The sequence below is a fragment of the Pholcus phalangioides genome, unplaced genomic scaffold (genome assembly GCF_987345545.1).
Source record: "Pholcus phalangioides strain wild (caught in Gottingen) unplaced genomic scaffold, Ppha-v1.0 ptg000172l_1, whole genome shotgun sequence".
In the NCBI taxonomy this organism is placed as follows: Eukaryota; Metazoa; Arthropoda; class Arachnida; order Araneae; family Pholcidae; genus Pholcus; species Pholcus phalangioides.
In genome coordinates, this window is record NW_028301637.1 from 3,583,769 (window position 1) to 3,604,559 (window position 20,791).

At 37.3% G+C, this 20,791-nt stretch overlaps 2 protein-coding genes across 2 annotated transcripts in view; both read right to left on the minus strand.

The window, feature by feature from the left end:
- The window catches only part of LOC149063392 (vesicle-associated membrane protein 3-like), a 211,252-nt gene extending 207,714 nt beyond the window's left edge, over window positions 1–3,538 (minus strand). The window contains exon 1 of the mRNA XM_089255817.1: window positions 3,380–3,538. Coding sequence (XP_089111943.1) covers window positions 3,380–3,381 — 2 coding nt within the window. The 5' untranslated portion in view covers window positions 3,382–3,538. The remainder of the gene's footprint in view (window positions 1–3,379) is intronic.
- An 8,079-nt stretch (window positions 3,539–11,617) lies between these two features.
- LOC149063571 (uncharacterized) overlaps window positions 11,618–20,791 on the minus strand; it is a 202,758-nt gene continuing 193,584 nt past the window's right edge. Inside the window, exons 5-7 of the mRNA XM_089255888.1 lie at window positions 15,100–15,277; window positions 14,768–14,962; window positions 11,618–13,942 (exon numbers count right to left, since the gene is read on the minus strand). Coding sequence (XP_089112014.1) covers window positions 13,494–13,942; window positions 14,768–14,962; window positions 15,100–15,277 — 822 coding nt within the window. The 3' untranslated portion in view covers window positions 11,618–13,493. The remainder of the gene's footprint in view (window positions 13,943–14,767; window positions 14,963–15,099; window positions 15,278–20,791) is intronic.

Consider the following 20,791-nt stretch of genomic DNA (forward strand, 5'->3'; position numbering starts at 1 on the left):
CCACCTCGTTGGGCAGTTTGCTTGTTGTGGCGTTGTATTTGTATTTGTATTTGTATTTTACTGTGTCGCGGGCCACTTGAGTTATGTGGAAATGTGACTTGAGTGATGTGGAACTGCACCGCACTCCGCTGAAGTGCTCTGGAACTGTGCCTCGGTTCACTAAAGTGAACGTTGAATATACCGCAAGCCACTCAAGTGATGTGTGAGTGCACCGTGGATCACTCAAGTGATCTGCAAATGTTTCGCTGATCCCCTTAAGTGATCTTGAAATGTGCTCTGGGTCACTAAAGCGACCTGTGAAAATGTGCCTCTTAGTTCATTTTTAAAAGTTAGGTTTCAGGTAGCGGGCCACATCTCATGACTCCGAGGGCCACATTTGGCCCACGAGCCATGAGCTGAGCACGTATGCGTTAGATACTGGAGGTTCAGAATTGTCCGTTTTTTTTTAAAGATTTTCCAGTATTTTACTGCGTCTGTCCAAAACGCCAGAGTGGCGCAGTGGTAAAATACTCGTCTTTCACTATGAAAGTTAGCGTCAAGGTCCACGTGTTCGAATCCGGGCAAAAAATATCAGAAACAAGTTCTTTACCAGCCGAGCTTGGGGTGATCAACGATAGATGGCGCCTTCATTTCCCACTCAGCTCCACTGGTGGGAAATTGGTAGTAAAACCGTTACATTCCGTAACGTAACGGAGATTCATTGCCATCGTAGGATCCTTCATGCCAGGGGTATTCAACGCATGGCCCTCGGGCCACATCCGGCCTTCGGAGCTTTTGTTGTGGCCCGCGAATCATTTTCAGATATTGGTTGAAACCATTGAAAAACGAATAATTTCGGAATTAATGAAAGAAATAATTCGATTTGATTAAATTCAGACAATGAAAGAAATATATCAATCAAACCAAGTAAGTGTGGCCCGCGAAAGACTACCAAATCATGCATGTATGTGGCTCTCCTCTTCCTCCTCCGAACCAGATCATGGCCCGCCGCTCTATCTCAAGTAGGAGATGTAAGCAGGTGATCGAAGAAGACCTCTGTCATGCTGGAAAAAAGTACATGCGGCCCGTAATCAGTTACTAAATAGTTCGAGTGACTCGAGTCTGGTTTCCAAAACGCACAAGTGGCTCGCACTCCCCCGAATGATTGAGCACCCTTGCTTTATACGATGCACCGTGAAAACTTTACGAAGGTAAAGGAAGGACCTACCACCCTACCGGGTAATTTTTCCGAGCCCCAAATTTTATCGTTGCACATTAATTAATTAACTCTTGAGGGCAACATATCCAATGGGTGGGTTTTCTGAGTAATGGAGGTTACAATCGTAACGAGATATTACAAGTATATGAATGTGTCAAATATTTCTCAAACATAGCCCCAACGTTCTGGAGAGGACTATCCTTGGCTGGAATTTTTGGAGGGCTCCTCCCCCCCCCCCCCCTTAGGCCAGACATTTCAGAGTTCCTCCATCTTGAATTTATAGTGCAAAAAGAAACAACGTAAATAATGAAACAATGAGAATTGTCCGAGGCCCTAAAGCTGGAAACTTTTGTTTTCAGCAGCCCCACTTTTGTTAGGCTACTTGGAAAGTATGGCCCTAACTACAATGGAACCTTGCTGTAACGATAATCTATGGACTAAGAAACAGAGGTGCATTTATGGTTTTTCTGCCTGCGAACTACACGAATTTAGCCGCCCTTCTACCATATTCTAGTCTAATTTCCTTGACTACTCTTTCCTCGAATTCGATACCTTGTGCTATAACCTGCTTGGCCTCGCCCACTCCTGCGAGTACACCCGTGTCTCCAAGTCATTCTTTTAGACCATGCGCCACTCTCCGTCACTCTTTTAGTTTAGTCATTCACATGATTACACATTGCTTTGGTCATTCACATGCTTGCACACTGTTTTGGTTCACTCACATGTCTGCACACTGTTTTGGTCACTCCCATACTTGCACACACTGTAGATCACTTTTGATTGCTCACTGACCCCGGGTCACTCCTTCGATCATTTACACGTTTACACATGCTCCATGCTCTAGATTAGGGGTCTGAAACTCTGCACTGAAAACATTTGTCAGGGGCCCCAAAGCGGACTGACAAAGGTTCTTTAGAATGATTCTTTGTTAAACTGCTTTTTGGGGGAGCTACGGATTAGGGAAAGGTACGGGTATAAAAAGTTTGAGAACCCCTGCTCCATGTAAAAGAAGAGGTACTGTACTACAGGTAGAGGTAAATGTACCACAGGGGTCGTTCAGAGCGCGTATTGGTTAAAAAATTAAGTGGTACATTATTACCCCACCTTGGGTGGAAAAAATGTGCCAAAAAAATCCCCCCCCCCTCTTAATGAAAAAAAAATGTCTTTAACTACGAATTGAAAGCTAAGATGTGTTGCAACATTGCCTAAAAACTTCGGCCTGATATGATAATTATTAAAGAGGTTATAGTAAAACAACCTAAAAAAAAGTGGCACCCCCCATTATTACCCAATTTCACAGTAGTTTACCGTACCATACTTTTGTGTACTACAAAGAAAGTAACTTCGGGACAACTTCATTTACACTTCCGGAGGGTACATAGTGCAAAATGCCGATGCTGTTAAAATCCCTCGAGAGAACAAACGCTGGTGAGGTATGAAAAAATATACCGAAGATTATTTTGAGCGCAATATAAATAATATCGTTGTAGCGGTTTCGAAATATAGTTATTGTAAAAAATATAGTCATAGAGGGGTTTATCGTAGTAAAGAATATCGTTATATCTAGACGCAGCAGTTTAACATTGCACTATAGGGATTTATCGTTACTTCAAGTGTTACTGTTTCGAAGTGTTTCACCGTATTTCTTAAAATTCCAAAAATGCAATAGCAAACCATTATATATAGTTATAATTATTATACACTGAGACCTCTCTTGACGGACACCCATCTCAGATACTGTCACCTCTCTTTTACGGCCAAATAATTTCTCCCTGTACAGTAAAAGTAAGCATTAAAAACATAGGCGGAGATAGACTTGGAAGTCTGGGGGGCACGATGATGTTAATTCATATATACAATATACATTAGATCAGTCGACTACACCTCTGACGCTGGGGGGCAATGCCCAACTACGCCCCCCCCGTATTTCCGCCCATGATTACAACCCCCCCCCCCACCCCGATTAACGGCCACCCATCTTTTACGGACGAATTTTATTTGTCCCACCGGTGTCCGCAAAAGAGAGATTTTACTGTATTTCAATTTGTCACCCATCACACATGAGTCATACCGATAGACTCTCTCGTTGAAAAAAAACCGATGCCATCAAAGATATCATTCGAGATTCAAATTAGTTAAAATGAAAATGAATATCAAACGTATTCACAAATATGTACTTACATATCGAAAGGATATAAAGATTGAGTCTTTGATTGATAATGTGGCGACGAATCAACAACGTTTCGATGGGAATAACCTCATCACACACGCGCTAAACCCTTTTTTTTAAAGGTTAAAACGCGCTGTGTCGGTCTTTGTTGGCTTGGGGGGCCATTGCGACCATCTTTTGCGCATCGGTCGGAATGTGTGTGTGTGTGTGTGGACACCCACTCCCGTTGAGCATCATCATCTACGGGAAAAGGTCATTTGTTGCATCAAATGAGCAACCGGAGATGAAAAGGGAGAGAGAGATGGCCGGATGAAAAGCCATCGTATAAGGAGAAGACATTAAAAATAACTATCTAGTTAGTGATGATGCACACCAAGGAAAATTCATGGCGGATTTTCTTTTGTCTTACCTGCCTAATTAAAATTTATTTTCTTTGATTTTATCATTAATTAAGATAGTGCTCCAGGGAATTCTTTTATTTTTTAGTTAAAATTACTATGACTAAAAAACGAATTTAAATTTCATTTTTATGTTAACTTTATCTTTGTGCGCTATTATTAAAATTATAAAAAAATATATACATAATACACAGATACTGCATATAAATCTTTTCAGATTTGTGTCGCCATCTCTTGGTGTGATATAGAAGTTTAGGTTTTCGGTTTTTCTCTCTGGCAATAGATGGCGCTAACGTTTTCAGATTTATGTTATTTTATAGGATTACGGCGCGAATTTTAAATTGATTTTTTGGTATTTATTTCATTACATGTCCCATAGATTCTCAAATAGTTTGAAATTCATAAAAAATTGAAGGAATTTGTATATTTGAATGGTTTGCGAGAAAGTTGTTCTCTTGAATGGGGACTTTTTCCTTTTTTGGAACGGGGGGGGGAATGAAAAAAAACTATTTAGTTCCGATTTTTGTCAATAGAGGGAGCTGCACCAAAGCAAATCAGATAATTCTGGACCTAAATCTTTTTCTAAAATCTATTCTAGATCCAAAACGTTCGTAAATCTTCATTAGGAGTTAGGCAGCGAGGCAGTGCCGCTTTTAATAAATGGGCCCACCCAGGCACGGCCCGGGGAGCCTCGAGGGGAAGGCCTCTCAAAAATGAAAACCAGTTGAAATTCTCGAGAATTTTCCCAGGTAGGGCATAAACCGCTGTGGTGGTCGAGTGGTGATAGTAGCGGACAATATCGCGAGGTCCCGAGTTCGAAGCAAACTATCTCCACAGTGGTGGTCGGCTGAAGTTTGTTTTTGGTGGTTCCCAACTTCCAGGCGAGCCGATCTCCTCGTTAAAAAGTCTCGCCCCAGAGTGCAACAGGCCTACAAACGGTATAAATATTCAGTCATTACACTTCACTTCTGAAATATAGATGGCAGCATTGAAAAATCACACTCAGCACTAGGTGCACACTCATACTGTTAGGTACAGAAACTTACACTTTCAGCACAACTCACAAGGTAAAAAATTGCCTATGTCGATAGAATTGAGTTGTGCTCGGTTTGAAAGAAAGAAAAGTACGGCCTTAGAAATATCACTTGGCCCAGGAACCAATAATGCTACTCAGACGGCCCTGGGCTGAGAGTAAACATCACTGATAATGCGTTAGGGGCCGTTCAAGTATTACGTAGGCAAATTTTTAGCCATTTTTGACCCCTCCCCCCCTCGTCAGCAAAAGTCAGCAAACCGCTCACCCCTCCAGCTTGTCAGCAAAATTTCGTCATCAGCTCTGCCCCTCTGAATCCTAACTCATATTTTCATAAAGAGTGGTTGATGACGTAAGCATTATCCAAACTCCCCTCCCCCCCTTGTCATTAAAAGTCAGCAAATGGGAGACCTCCTCCCCCCATCGATGATGACATAATACTTGAACGGCCCCTTATCTATCACAACGGAAAACCTTATCTTATGCAAAGCGCCAGTAACAAGAAAATTCAGAAATGAGCTGTAAATCGTACACCCTGCATTTTATAAGACTCTGATTTACATAATTCCAGCTATTTACATAATTCATAATATTACATAATTCCAGATTTACTTTCGTGCAGCGCCCTCTATCAACAATATCATAACTATTCAGCTTTTAATCCGTTTTGATGGAATAATGTATAGGTAGAAAGAGGGAAATCTCGAGTTTCACACAGTTGCCGATAGGTAGCGCTAACGCTCTTCCTTCGGCCACCACTTCAGTGTTTGTCAAGATGGCGACTGCACAATAGAAATCGTTTTGTGTTCTAAGCCTCGCGGAGTGCGAGTCCGTAACAACTGTTAACCGTGCTTTTCGTCGACAATACCCTGGTGTTGAACTTCCTACCGCTCAGAGAATTAGGCGATGGTATAAACCAGCGGTTCTCAACCTTTTTTGGCACAGGGAGCCCTTTCTGGTACATAATTTCTATGGCGGAGCCCCTTAGTCCTATTTTTTATTAATTCATCAAAGTTACTAACTTATTTTATAATTGTTTTTTTCGAATTTACTAGCTTTTTTTTTTTTTTTTTCTAGAGCGGCCGCGGAGGCGCTGGGAGTCCACACGGAGCCCTTAGGGCGGGCTCCGCGGAGCACCGGTTGAGAACCGCTGAAACAATTCAGAGACACGGATTGTCTGCGTAAAGGGAAATCCCCTGGTCGTTTCCGCATGTCAGACGAAAATGTGGAGCGCATCCGACAGAGTTTCGCACGTAGTGCACAGAAATCCACTCGCAGTGGATGCGAACGTGCTCGCAAAAGTTTGGGACGAATTCGACTACCGTATGGACATATGCCGTGCATCCCAAGGTGGACATATTGAGCACCTTTAATTTGGTTTGTAAAAACAACTCTATGATTAGCCATGTAATTTAAAATTAATTTTAATTGTCTATGTGTTCAATATTTTGTGTAATACACGCATTTCAAATCTGGTGATTCTTTTTGAAACACCCTGTATATTTTTCTAACAGTAATTGGGACAAAAAAAACTTCGCATGTTTGTTCTCGAGAATGCCATCCCACGATGGGTCAATGACGAGACCTACACTTTAAAGATGATCCAGAAATTTCACCCCCCCCCCGAGGTTTCGGCCCCGGTACATTTCGCCTGCCTTAATCGTATGATTGGTCGAGTGAGTGACCAAGGTGAGGAAGTGAAATATTGTGTGGGTGACCAAATGAGTGATCATATAAATTACTATGTGAGCGACCGCATGAATAAATGAGTGTGAGTGACTGTATGGTTGAGTGAATGGCCAGTGAGTGTGAGTGACTGTATGGTCGAGTGAATGGCCACCAGTGAGTGTGAGTGACTGTATGGTTGAGTGAATGGCCATATGGATGATCAAGTGAATGGCCATGTGAGTGACCGTATTAGTGACCCCATGAGAGATCATCAAGTGAATGACCGTATGACTAATCAAGTGACTAGCCACATGAGTGGTCCTTCATCCGGTCATTTAGTCATATGGTTACCCATCCGGTCACTCACTTGCCAACTCATATGGTCACTCACCCATTCACTTGTTCACTTACACGCTCATTCAGGGATTCACTTGGTTATTCACTCACCCACTCGGTCATTCATATGGTCACATACTTGGTCATTTACCCACTCACTTCTTCACTCACACGGTCAGGGCAGTCGAAATGTCAGAAGCAAAATTTCCGAGGGCGAAATGTACCGGCGACGAAACGCGCCAGAGGTGAAATGTCGGAGGAGAAATTTCCGTAATCACCTCTAAAAGCGGGGTTTCTTAACATTTTTTAGCTGCGACCCGAAATCAGCACCACCAAAAACTTTGCGACCCATGAGTCTATTTCGACTTTTAAAAGAGGATTATCAAATATTCTTGAATAACAAATAGCGTTTGTTTTCCAAAACTTTGTGAAACCAGTTCATGGCATCTTAACTGGGTGCCCAGGGCCCCCCCCCCCCCCTTATCGAAAGGGATCCCCTCTGAAACATCTTATTAATGGAATTATGTATTTATTTAAATTAATTTTGGATACCGACTCCCCCTCAAAATTTAGAATGAATTTCCCCCGGGGCGCGGTAGCCCGGTCGATAAGATGCTCGCCTAAAGTACCAAAGGATGTTTAGAGGTGTCGCGAGTTCGATACCCGGTCAGAAAACTTTCCTGACACAGGGGTACAACAAAAAAAACGGCGACTTGACCGCAGCAAAAAATTGCTATCGCAGGGAGTTTCCCCCCATCGAGGGGTTAGCGTGCCAACCTCTCGATGAGTATAAAAAACAAGCCTGCCGTTCGGAATCGGCAATAAATTGTAGGTCCCGGTCTAATTAGCCCTCGTGTGCAGAAAATGACCGTGGTGCGACAAAAATGATCAAATAATGAATTTCCCCCTCCATGAAATTGTGGTTCGATGGGGGGGCAAAAAAATGTCTGGTTTCTAGCCCCGGCCACGATCAAGATGCCCTTGAAACAAGTGACGCAATAAATGAATTTACAACCTGATTGCAAGTGGATTAGTGCGACCCATAGGTTAAGAACCCTGCTCTAGAGGCCTATAAAAAGGTCAGAAAATACAGTAGAACCGTCATATATCGATTACCCGCGGCTTCGCTGGATTAGGTAATCTAAAAATTACTCGGCGACGATTCCCCCCATAATACATTTGAGCGCCTCATGACCCCCTTGGAGGTTGAATTTCCAGAAACCCCATCTTAGTGGGCATCTGCATTTTAAAATATAATACTGACCAAATTCCATATTCATAGCTTTAGTGGTTTCGAATCGGCCATGATTGCCCCATATAACCTTTAAAAATGACATATTCTATTATGGATAAAGGAATCCATAATGAATGGGATGGACTATATGCAATCATCTTATAGTCTTGTTTATAATTTTGATTGCCCATTGGCGTTTGTTGTTTAGATTTTAGTTATCTGTATGTGATTTTAGATTGCTTTGATAAATTGCCTTCGTCTGAGGCGACAATGTTTTTTTGTTTATAATAAAACTTTCCGGATACACCCATCCTTCGGGGACGCTTCGATATCTCTCTGAGATGAGAAGCGGGGTATAGCCGGTCTTCAGAGGTCAAAGCACCAGGGCAAGTGAGAGAGTGTCTGTTAAAATATGGTTAGTGCTTGGAATCCGCGAGTGATTGACGATCACTCATCAACGACGTACGTAAATTTCCTCCGGCATGAAAGACCTTGAGGCTGAATGATCACTAGGACAAGGGATTCGTAGTTAAATTATTAAAAGGTAAATGTAACGTTTGCGAAGAATAAGGAAAGCTATGGGTAAATTTTCTCAAACGAGTCAGAGAAAAATTATCACGAGGTTCATAAGTGGGGGGTGGCTATATTTCATCGAGGAAAATTATTAATCACCATGAAAACCTGCTAGTTGTTTGCAAAAAATCCTCCAATTACCACCGAAATAGCATAATAATTACCAATCAGTTGCAGCAAATTTGAAGTAAAATCAAATAAACGTCGAAAATGGCAAATAATTGGTGTGAATATTCAGTCAAAATACCGTAATGCAATTTAGAGCAGTATTTTCATGCCGCTGGTCCAGAACCGGTGAAACTATTCCTCATATATTTACATATTTTTTTCCAGTTTGCTAATTATTTTTTCCATTTATGTATTTTTTGCTGGACCGCGAATTATTTCTCCTATTTATTCATTTATATACGAATCTAAAAATTATTTATCCTTTTTTTTGACGGTTTACAAATTATTCTTCTCCTTTACAAATTTTTTGCTATTCCGCAAATTATTTCTTCCCACGTATTTTTTTTGCCAAAAATGATTTCCTCTTTTTGCCCCTGTCCGTAAGTGATTTCGCATTTTTATACGTATTTAGGCAAGTCCGAAATATTTTTTCTCTTATTAGTTATTCATTTTTTTTCGGTCTGAAAATTATTTCTTCTGTTTTTGTATTTTTCCATTCCGCGAATATTCCTTCTACTTACATAGTTTCTGCTATTACGTAAATTACAGTAGAAGTCCGTTATAATGGCAGTTTACAATCAGCATGTGGTCATACATGGCATCTATGGGGAGGAGCTGACATATGCTCACTTGATAAATACCTATGGGTAAAGAGATTTAAGAAAAATGTCACTTTAGTCTCTATTTTATGTATAATCCTTAGAGAAGGGAAAAAGAAAAACATGTTTTTCAAGAATTTCCGTAGTCGTTAGAGCGAAAACTTTGTTTCTTTAACATTTTAGCTCTCATGCAATCAACTGCGAACTAAGATTCTCGTTATAAGCCGTACTCGTTATAAAGGGACTTTTACTATACCTCTCCTTGTAACTACTTTTTGCCACACTGCAAATTATTGTAAAAAATTGTACGGTCCGCAGTTGTAGAAAGGTCGATTTACGAAATCAAGTGTGATTCATTTTGATAAACGGGCCATTTCACGGCCAATTTTTTTTTTTTATGGATTATATGGTCACACTGGTTATAACAAATTTAATTGACACACAACAACAGTCGTTATTATATATATATATATATATATATCATAACACTTTCTTTTTAATGTTTTTTTTTCTCCATACTCCGTACAAGCTCGAATCCGATGACAGTCACAGAAGAAATCAGTTTGTTTATTTTTTGTTTTTAAAAGATGGCCTTTTCTTTATTTCTTTTCTTCTTCTCACTCTTATTTCCAAATACAATTACATACAATATAATAATACATTATCATCAATACCGTCATACTGGCTGGTTTCCACTTGCACATTACAAGAAATAGCATTGAAAAAATTTTTACTTCACCAATCACGAAAAATCTAAAAAAAAAAATTTAAAAAACGAAAAGAAGAAACAAAAATGGGGGGTTAAAATGTTGAAGGAGGGGTCCCAAGCCGTAAAAAAAATCAAATCAGCTCTTTTTTTGATTATATATATATATATATATAACCATTTTTTTAACATTATTATTCAAAAATCTTACGTAAAAGCGTTAAAACTTCGGACTGAATCAGGAGTGGTCAAGGTCTTAAAAAGGGGAAGGACTTTTATTTTAACATGGGGACCCCTCCTCCTTCTACAATCAATTAATCAATCAAATTGATTAAATAAATCATACATTGAGTCCATTGTAATTTTCTTTGCATATTTTAAAATATCAAGCGTTTAACGAGAGAAAAAATACACAAAGTAAAAAAAAAAAAAAAACACGAATTTAAAATTCATATGATTTTAAAAAAGTTCAAACAAAACTTTATTTTTATGAAAACTTGAAAAATGGGATTTATATCCATTGACAGTTTCGAATTTGTGAAATTACTGCAGCGCCATCTTTCTATCACGATAGGAGCTATAATAAAGCAAGAAATAGTTTGTGATTCAAACTTACACCGACAGATGACGCGACGCTAAAATCAACTTACACTTTAAAACTTTGGTGTTAAGTATAGGAGGCGCTACTTGGAATGAGAAAAAACGAAAAACGGAGAAAATTGTTTTATTGATTTTCTGTCATTTACAAGAAAAAAAAATGTCGGTCTGTGATGATAAAATATTCGTTTTTTTCCTCCCCAAGTTTGAGCAAGAAAGGGGTAAATTCTGAAATTAAAATGGCGGCGTGAAGAAAGAAAATGATAGAAACACGCATTAGTTCACTGAAAAATATGCAAATATCGAAGATATTTTGTGTAAAAACAACTGAAAACTGTCAATGGATTTACAGTATTAAAATAAATGATAATAACATTGGAAACAGCAACACATAATATAGTTTTTCGAGAATTCACGAATTTATGATACATTTGTTGAAAATATTGCAAAAACAAAATTTGATTCGATCGATAATTAGCAAAAAACTGCCAGAGTGGTTGGTAGAGCCAATAATACCACCGAAAATGTCGAATCTAATTAATTTCTGTTGTTTTAAAACCGATAAATTTATCCAAAATTTTCGATTATACTGATTTCGCTCTTCGAAAATTCGAACAATTACAAGGTGAAATCCCGCATCTAAAGCTCATTGCTAGTTTGAGAGAAGCACCAATAATATGAATTAAAAATAACCTACATTTCTGTAACTGGTAATCATAGGAATATAATTTATAATAATAATTATTTAAAAATATTATTAATTACAATTTATACATTAAAAAATATTCATGACCAATTAACAATCAATTAATCAAATTATAAATTTTAATCAAATTAATTTAGCACATCATAGTAATATGACACGCATTGTGGTAGGTACAGTTATTTTGGTGCTTCTCTAGATGGCGCTTACACAATTTGATTAGCATCACCTTCATTTATTTAAATTATCAATAATTTGTTTATTTAATTGGCAAATTAAATAAATACTAATCAACCGTTAATTAATTGGTGAAAAAAATTATAAGAGTTTTCTATTATTGAAGTTTTTAGGATTTCACCACAACAAAAATGCACTCTCAAAAATTGTTCAAACACATTCATTGCTAAATAAGAATAATAATAAGAGAAAACCTTCTTCTTAAAGCCTTAATTAACACTTTCTACTTACTTAGTACATGATGCATGTAAATCATCCTTTTAAGGAAACCAGCTATGGAGCATTCTTTATAATTTTTTACACTTTATTTAAAATCTTTCTCATTGGGAAGGTTCATTCACATTTAATCAGAATTTTCACCACTTCCTTTTTTTTATGTTTATTACAGAATCACTATTTACTCATATTTTACAAGTTTTCTTAGATACACATTATTGGGAGTCATTAAGACGGCAGTTCCTTTTTTTTTTCCAATGGTAAGAAATTAAAATTATAATAATAAGTATAATAATAGAAAATTAATCATCAATTGCTTGAAGGTATCCAACTCTTAATAAAAAAAAATATGTATTTTTTTAGGCAAACAAAATCTTTGAGGCATTGACATTAGGATGGCACTACAATAGGTATCACCGTCACTAAGGTGAGGCGCTAGATGGCGCTTGCAAAATTTGATTCAAAAACTACGTTAGGTTTCTCGTTCCAGCCTTCGACGAGTAAAAACGAAAACACAAAATATTGATACTAGGCACGGGCGTGAGGAATGGATTCCGCTTCCACCATAGAGTTGTACATACGTATATACTCGCGGCTTCAGCGGGCCTTGGGCCCCACACCTTAATTCAGTCCGAAGCTCTTCACGCTTTTACGTACGATTTAATTTCTCGAAACTAAAAAAGCTGATTTATTTTTTCACGGCTACACATAGAAATAATGTAATATTTTAACCCCCCCTAAATCTATACAGGTTCCCCTCCCCTTTGAACTTTATCAGTTCCAGTCCATCCCTCACGCCTGGCAACAACAACAACAAGCCACACAAAAAAAAAATTGAAAGGGCCGGAACGGGACCAAAAAACACATAAAACAGAGTTGGATACTTTCAATTGAAATTCAGTATTCTACTTGCTGGTGAACGGACAGATCTGCGCAGTGGTGGGTATAGTCAAAAAAGTTTTTAAAAGTGACGGAATATTCCGCCGATGGTAAACTGAAATTGAAGTCATGATGAGAGACAGACGCTATTCAGGCATTAAGATGGCCTGAAAACAAAGTTCTGATTTTCCCTACAGGGTTTCATTGACGCATGATGGCTGGATGATGATCGATATTAATGTTTTCACACTGATAGCACCATTTTATTTATTTAGTTACGGATATATCCGCGCAGATCTGGAAAAAAATTAGATATTTCAACACATTATCAAAATATTGAGGAAAATAAGCTAGAAGAAGACGAATAATTTGTGTACTGGTCATTTCATGTGAAAGATAGAGATGAGACAAGATCACAGGGTCATGTACAAAGCTTTTCATGAACTGCTCGTTGAAACGTGCGTCGATATAATGAAGTAAAGGGTTTATATATATAATATGTATAAAGTACAAGTTGAAGATAAAGTAAAAATGGCAGCCATTTTGTCTGTTCAAAGATGGTTCTTTTTGTAGTTCTTCCCACTTTTTTTCCGAAGAATGAAAACATAAAAACAAAACGATTATTATTACAGTAATTATCTTTCGGTAACTTCGGGTCCCGTTATATATATATATATATATATAATAAGTGATAATAATTATTATTATTACAATGGCTCTAAAGACGTGTCTGTGTGAAAATTGTGTTCAGATGATGGTCCATGCAAAGTCTCGTTCGTTAATGGAGCATGTTCTGGTAATGTTGCTGCTGCTGCGTCTGTTGCTGCATGCTGTCGGCGGCGTTGGTGACCTGAGAGGGCGACGTTGCGTCGTTCTCAGAGTCCGACGTCGTGCAGTTGCTGCTGGCCGCGCCCAGCTCGGGCTGCTGCTGCTGTTGTTGCTGCTGTTGCAGCTGTTGCTGCTGCTGCAACTGCGGTGGCATGGGCACCAGGAGGGTCGGATTGCTGCACTGCTGCTGTAGGCTGACGTCGGCCGGGTGCTGACGCTGCGCTAGGTGTAGGGGATCGGCCGTGGAAGAAGGGGGAACACCGGAGCTGGAAGGCGCCATTGAAGGGTGGTCCGAAGGTTCCTTCAACCTCCTCTCGGCTGCCGCTCGGCTCAACAGATACTGGGCCGCAAACTGGTGTCTGGGATCCGTTCTCATGGCCTCCATATGATGCAATAAACCTAAAAGAAAAGAGAAAAACTATTGGATCACAAAGAGAACAAGGTGGTGCCTGATATAACCTATCAGCAGAAACTTTTGGTTTTATCCTGCAGACCCAAAGCAGAATATTCCGAAAACTTCAGTGCGGCTGCAGAAGAGTCTTGAGAAGAATTTTAAGAAAAACATTCTTCTGCATAGAAAACACCATAAAGGAATTTTTACCGCTGAACATTTTCAGTCAGCTGAGGGTTTGTTGCAGAACAATGCAAAACGTTCTGCTTTGGGGTCTGCAGCATTCGAAAAAGCCCTGCTTTTTTTTAATGCTGCAGCGATGGACGCACAACACTAGATGCGTACTCAAACTGTTAGGTACACAAGCGCACCTCCAGCACAAGTCATTCTATAGTAAATTGCCCGAGGTGATAGACCGGAGGGGCGCTCGATTTGAAAGCTCGCAGAGCTTGCGGGTGATTCAAAAAAGATCCCCATTCTTCACATTCATTCTTTTAGCTTTGTGCACCACTGGTCAAATGAGGATTAAATGGGTGAAAATTTTGTTGAAAAATGGGTGAAATGGCTTTTGAAAATACACTAAAAATGGTATATATATATATATATATATATATATATATATATATATATATATATATATATATATATATATATATATATATATATGTACATACATTGAGTACATGTGCTTTGACCCCCCCCCCTGGAAAATGTTTGACCCCCCCCCCCCCCCAGGAAAAAGTTGAAATGACGGCCCTGAAGGAACGGCAAGTCAGCTATACAGAACCTGGTATTCGAACAAGTGTATTGAGTAAGTATTCGCTGCATCTTACCTGTTTCCTGCGTGAAAACATTCTGGCACACGGTGCATGGCCACATGCGGAGCGGCGGGCAAGGAAGGGCGGCCGCCGCAGCTGCTGCCGTCGGCGGCTCCTGATGACCAGCGATGTGCTTCCTCAGGGAGCCCTCATTCACGTAGCACTTGCCACACAAGGGGCACGGATGGTTCACAGTGTTACGCCTCTTACCTGAATCATACATACATATTAATAGTAACATTAGCAAACATATCATTTGTAGTTTAGGTAGGTAGCATTAGCATCCTGAGATCAGAATCGAAATACATCGGGACTCTGAAACACTCGAGACCATCGGCGGGACTTACTTGAGATCACTTGCTGCTGTTGCTGCTGCTGTTGTTGTTGCTGCTGCTGTTGCTGGTGCTGTTGAGTGATGTCCTTGTGCATGATGTGCATATGTTCCAGCACAGCTTCGGAGTTGATGAAGCTCTTATGGCACAAGGGACACACCTGCGTGAATGGATTGCAGACTAGGGCAACATGCTGCAGATGCAAATAAAAACAAAAATAATCAGAAATTTTACACGAGATGGGAACGTGAATCGCAAACATAACTGATTACACTACAACTAGTAACTGGTTATTTGACACAAAAATTCGAATAGTAGCCGACTCGTTCAGGCAGTTTTATGGTAAGCGTATCAATTGTGGGAGTCTGGCTCCGAATCTTAGTTATGATGTGGATGAGTAGAAAATCAAAATGGGACCTGAACTGCAGTTTCAAGTCGTTCCGAAAAAAAGCTCGAAACATCTCTGGGAAGAGAGAAGACACGTTCAAAACAATACTTATATAACATAAAATTCGGGAATTCGCTTCAGAATAATAATGAACAGATGGCAGCACCAGTTTCACACATTAAACAAGCATAACTCTGACGCCATAAATCCGTTAGGGCCACGCACATACATGTTCTTGCATGTACCAATTCATTAGAAACACCCTACAAAAATGTTTACAAGGTGCATTGGACAGTTAAGTAGTAGTTTCACCAGTAGTAGTGAGACCGAATTAAATACTTATGATGTTGTTTCAAAAAGATTCGGTGCACGAAAATATATGCCACACAAAAAACTATTTTCAAATATTATTTATAAACTTCTCTACGTTTAACTGCGAGTTTGAATTTTTTTTCCCATAAAAAGTATCTAATCTACTGCACTAAACTAACTATCTGCATCAAAAGTATTTTCAACGTATTTTAATACAAGCTGCTGGTAAGCATTACTTATGCTTTAAAATGCCCTTTTCTCAAAACTTTTTTTTTGTCAGATTGTGTTTTGTCATGTTTTGTCATGAACCAGCAACATTTTGTCAAATGTTCCTGGTTCAAATGTCATGGAATTTTGTTAACGTCTGGTTGTCGTGTCCCTTAGTACTGAGGAGTTAGATGCTTTAAAGAGATTATTTTTTATTACAATAATTTAAAGCATTCTCATGGTGTTAAATATGGGTAAATTTTGATAATTTCCAAAAATAGTCGTCTGTTGAAGATAAATTTCGGGGGGAAAATGACAACAAACGATCAAAATCGTGAAAGCTCTTGCTTTATCTACCTTTCTTAGCATTTTTTCTATAAAACGGGTACTGGGGGTTAATTTTTTTATAGACAGTGTCTCGAACTGGTCAAAACAATAATAAATTTTTGACTGCCTATGCCATTTTCTATGAAAAACTCTTTTTTTTAATGTCAAATTTTAGGCAAAATTCATGTAATATACGAACCACGATTGCAAAAAAATGCTATGAATAAAAAAAAAATGCTTTGTTATTTTCACAGTACGATTCAACTACTAATAACGCAGGTTTATGAACTTAAATTTAAAGGATTGTATGGTATGTTAATAAGTTACACTCAAATCTGTTCATGTGTGAAGGATTTTTTTTGAAATTGCATTCTACATATCTTGCATAAAACACTGCAATTAGACATACAATAGACCTTAGATTTTGGTTTTCGACCATAACAATATATAACAGAATATCATATTAAAGTTTTGTAATGATACAATAAATAGAATTTTAGAAATCTTGATAAAACTCGGTAAAATGTCAAAAATAGCATTCTCCGTAAAGCGCGTTAAAATTGTATTCACAGATTACTTGTTTATGAGAACGAATCATTACAGGGACGTAACTTCGATTCTAAGCGTTTATGAACAAAATAAGGACTGTTTCGGAAAAACAAAAATGGGGCTTTCATGAAAACCAAAAATACAAAAATCAATATACTTTTTTTTTCTAAAATGACGCTTTTAACGCGGTCGGATACCTAAAATCATTGCTGGACGACTCTCGGGTCGCCGTGGCGACAAGGAAATCGGCATTGGCACCTAAAATTTTCTAAATGTGGTTGCTAAATTGGAGTAAATTTCTAAATTAGAATCTAAGTTGACACAATACTCTAATTCCATTACGCCACATCTTTTAACATGGGGAAAGTGAAAGAAAATATTATTTATATACAGGACCGTTTTTCTTGAGGCTCTATGTTTGAGATAACATGCTTGGCACCTAAGAAATTGGACTGGAACTTGAGTATTTTTTCGATTTGTCAAGCCCTTACTTAAATTGTACAAAAATATCCACAAAATTTAAGAGAAAAAAAAATTGTGTGCCTGAAGTAAATAGAAGAAATTAGAAATGCTTTATGATGTTGTCAACGTGAGAAGTGCCTGGTAATCCTCTAAATGCCACCACACACACACACTGGTCTAATGTTACGTGATCCCACGTCACGTCAGAGTGGTGTGTAGCGGCATTAAGTGATTCAAAAGAGCGTGTAAAGAGGCCGCAAATGTGAACGTCGGCTGCAAAAACATTTTTTTTTTTGTGATTTCTCAACATTTTCCCATTTGGCGCTTACAGTGTCTACCACTTTTACCCTTCATTATATTGAAAATTATTTAAAATGTTAAAAAGGTAGTTGATATTTCACGCAGGAAAACATTGGAAGCCAAGGTCATACATACATCGACCCTTCTGAAATTTTTCGAGGAATATAGTGAACGTTTTCTGTACAATAACAAACTCTCTCGTTGTAAATTCAATGATCGGAAAAGGGTAAAAATTGACCGATTCCCGAAAAATGACGCACAGAAAATGAAGGACACGACGATGATGATGATCACGGATATTGAAAATGCCGTGGGTGTAGTTGGCAGCAGGAAAAAAAAAATCGATCGGTCGGAGGCAAGAGGAGAGAAGAAAAAAAACGAGGGCCACGGTGGTATAAAAAAGAAAAGGCCGCTGCTGTATGTGAGTGCGAGCCACGCCTCCACTTCCGGTCCAATCCCTAAAAAAAATCGATGGCCCCACTCGTACATGCCGTGCTTTTTTTATGCCAGTTCTCCAAAAAAAACCCTAAGCAATGGCGTCGACGAGGACGCGAGCTACAGAAAAAAAATATATATCTGATATATCGGTCAAGTAAAGTTCGCCGATTAAGTTAAAAACACTGGAATTTTATTCAAGGCCCGTAACTAGGCTGGGGCAACCGGGGCTCAGAGCCGCCCTTAGGAGGGGTGTATGACAGGTGTGGTCACACAGGGCAACGTGGTTCCACCCTCCCCCCCCCCCTCACGCACTTGGGGTTATAGAAGTGAGAAAATATAGATTCATCAAATACTGTATGTTTTCAATTTTGGGAATTTTTCTCACATTAATTCTGAATTTTCATCAAAATTTTGGGATTTTTCTCTCATTTATTTTGAACTTTGATCGCTTTTGGGATTTTTTTTTTCATATTTCATAATTTCTGAGACTTTTTTCTCGTTAATTATCAATTTTCATCAATACTGTGATTTTTTTCACTCATTAATTCTGAATTTCCATCAATTTTGGGATATTTTCTCTCATTAATTCTGAATTTTCATCTCTCAATTCCACCTTTCCATCTCTCAATTCCACCTTTCCTCTTATTAATTCTGAATTTTCATTTCTCAATTCTACCTTTTCTCTTCTTAATTCTGAATGTCCATCTCCCAATTCTACGAACTTTTCTCTTATTAATTATCAATTTTCATCAATTCTGTGATTTTTTTCACTCATTAATTCTGAATTTCCATCAATTTTGGGATATTTTCTCTCATTAATTCTGAATTTTAATCTCCCAATTCTGAATTTTCATCTCCCAATTCTGAATTTTCATCTCCCAATTCTGAATTTTCATCTCTCAATTCCACCTTTCCTCTTATTAATTCTGAATTTTCATTTCTCAATTCTACTTTTTCTCTTGTTAATTCTGAATTTTCATTTCTCAATTCTACCTTTTCTCTTGTTAATTCTGAATTTTCATTTCTCAATTCCACCTTTCCTCTTATTAATTCTGAATTTTCATTTCTCAATTCTACTTTTTCTCTTGTTAATTCTGAATTTTCATTTCTCAATTCTACCTTTTCTCTTGTTAATTCTGAATTTTCATCTTCCAATTCTGCAAACTTTTCTCTTATTAATTATCAATTTTCATCAATTCTGTGATTTTTTTCACTCATTAATTCTGAATTTTCATTTCTCAATTCTACTTTTTCTCTTGTTAATTCTGAATTTTCATTTCTCAATTCTACCTTTTCTCTTGTTAATTCTGAATTTTCATCTTCCAATTCTGCAAACTTTTCTCTTATTAATTATCAATTTTCATCAATTCTGTGATTTTTTTCACTCATTAATTCTGAATTTTCATTTCTCAATTCTACTTTTTCTCTTGTTAATTCTGAATTTTCATTTCTCAATTCTACCTTTTCTCTTGTTAATTCTGAATTTTCATCTTCCAATTCTGCAAACTTTTCTCTTATTAATTATCAATTTTCATCAATTCTGTGATTTTTTTCACTCATTAATTCTGAATTTTCATTTCTCAATTCTACTTTTTCTCTTGTTAATTCTGAATTTTCATTTCTCAATTCTACCTTTTCTCTTGTTAATTCTGAATTTTCATTTCTCAATTCTACCTTTTCTCTTGTTAATTCTGAATTTTCATCTTCCAATTCTGCAAACTTTTCTCTTATTAATTATCAATTTTCATCAATTCTGTGATTTTTTTCACTCATTAATTCTGAATTTTCATTTCTCAATTCTACTTTTTCTCTTGTTAATTCTGAATTTTCATTTCTCAATTCTACTTTTTCTCTTATTAATTCTGAATTTTCATTTCTCAATTCTACTTTTTCTCTTGTTAATTCTGAATTTTCATTTCTCAATTCTACCTTTTCTCTTGTTAATTCTGAATTTTCATCTTCCAATTCTGCAAACTTTTCTCTTATTAATTATCAATTTTCATCAATTCTGTGATTTTTTTCACTCATTAATTCTGAATTTTCATTTCTCAATTCTACTTTTTCTCTTGTTAATTCTGAATTTTCATTTCTCAATTCTACCTTTTCTCTTGTTAATTCTGAATTTTCATCTTCCAATTCTGCAAACTTTTCTCTTATTAATTATCAATTTTCATCAATTCTGTGATTTTTTTCACTCATTAATTCTGAATTTTCATTTCTCAATTCTACTTTTTCTCTTGTTAATTCTGAATTTTCATTTCTCAATTCTACCTTTTCTCTTGTTAATTCTGAATTTTCATCTTCCAATTCTGCAAACTTTTCTCTTATTAATTATCAATTTTCATCAATTCTGTGATTTTTTTTCACTCATTAATTCTGAATTTTCATTTCTCAATTCTACTTTTTCTCTTGTTAATTCTGAATTTTCATTTCTCAATTCTACTTTTTCTCTTGTTAATTCTGAATTTTCATTTCTCAATTCTACTTTTTCTCTTATTAATTCTGAATTTTCATTCTCAATTCTACTTTTTCTCTTGTTAATTCTGAATTTTCATTTCTCAATTCTACCTTTTCTCTTGTTAATTCTGAATTTTCATTTCTCAATTCTACCTTTTCTCTTGTTAATTCTGAATGTTCATTTCTCAATTCTACTTTTTCTCTTGTTAATTCTGAATTTTCATTTCTCAATTCCACCTTTCCTCTTATTAATTCTGAATTTTCATT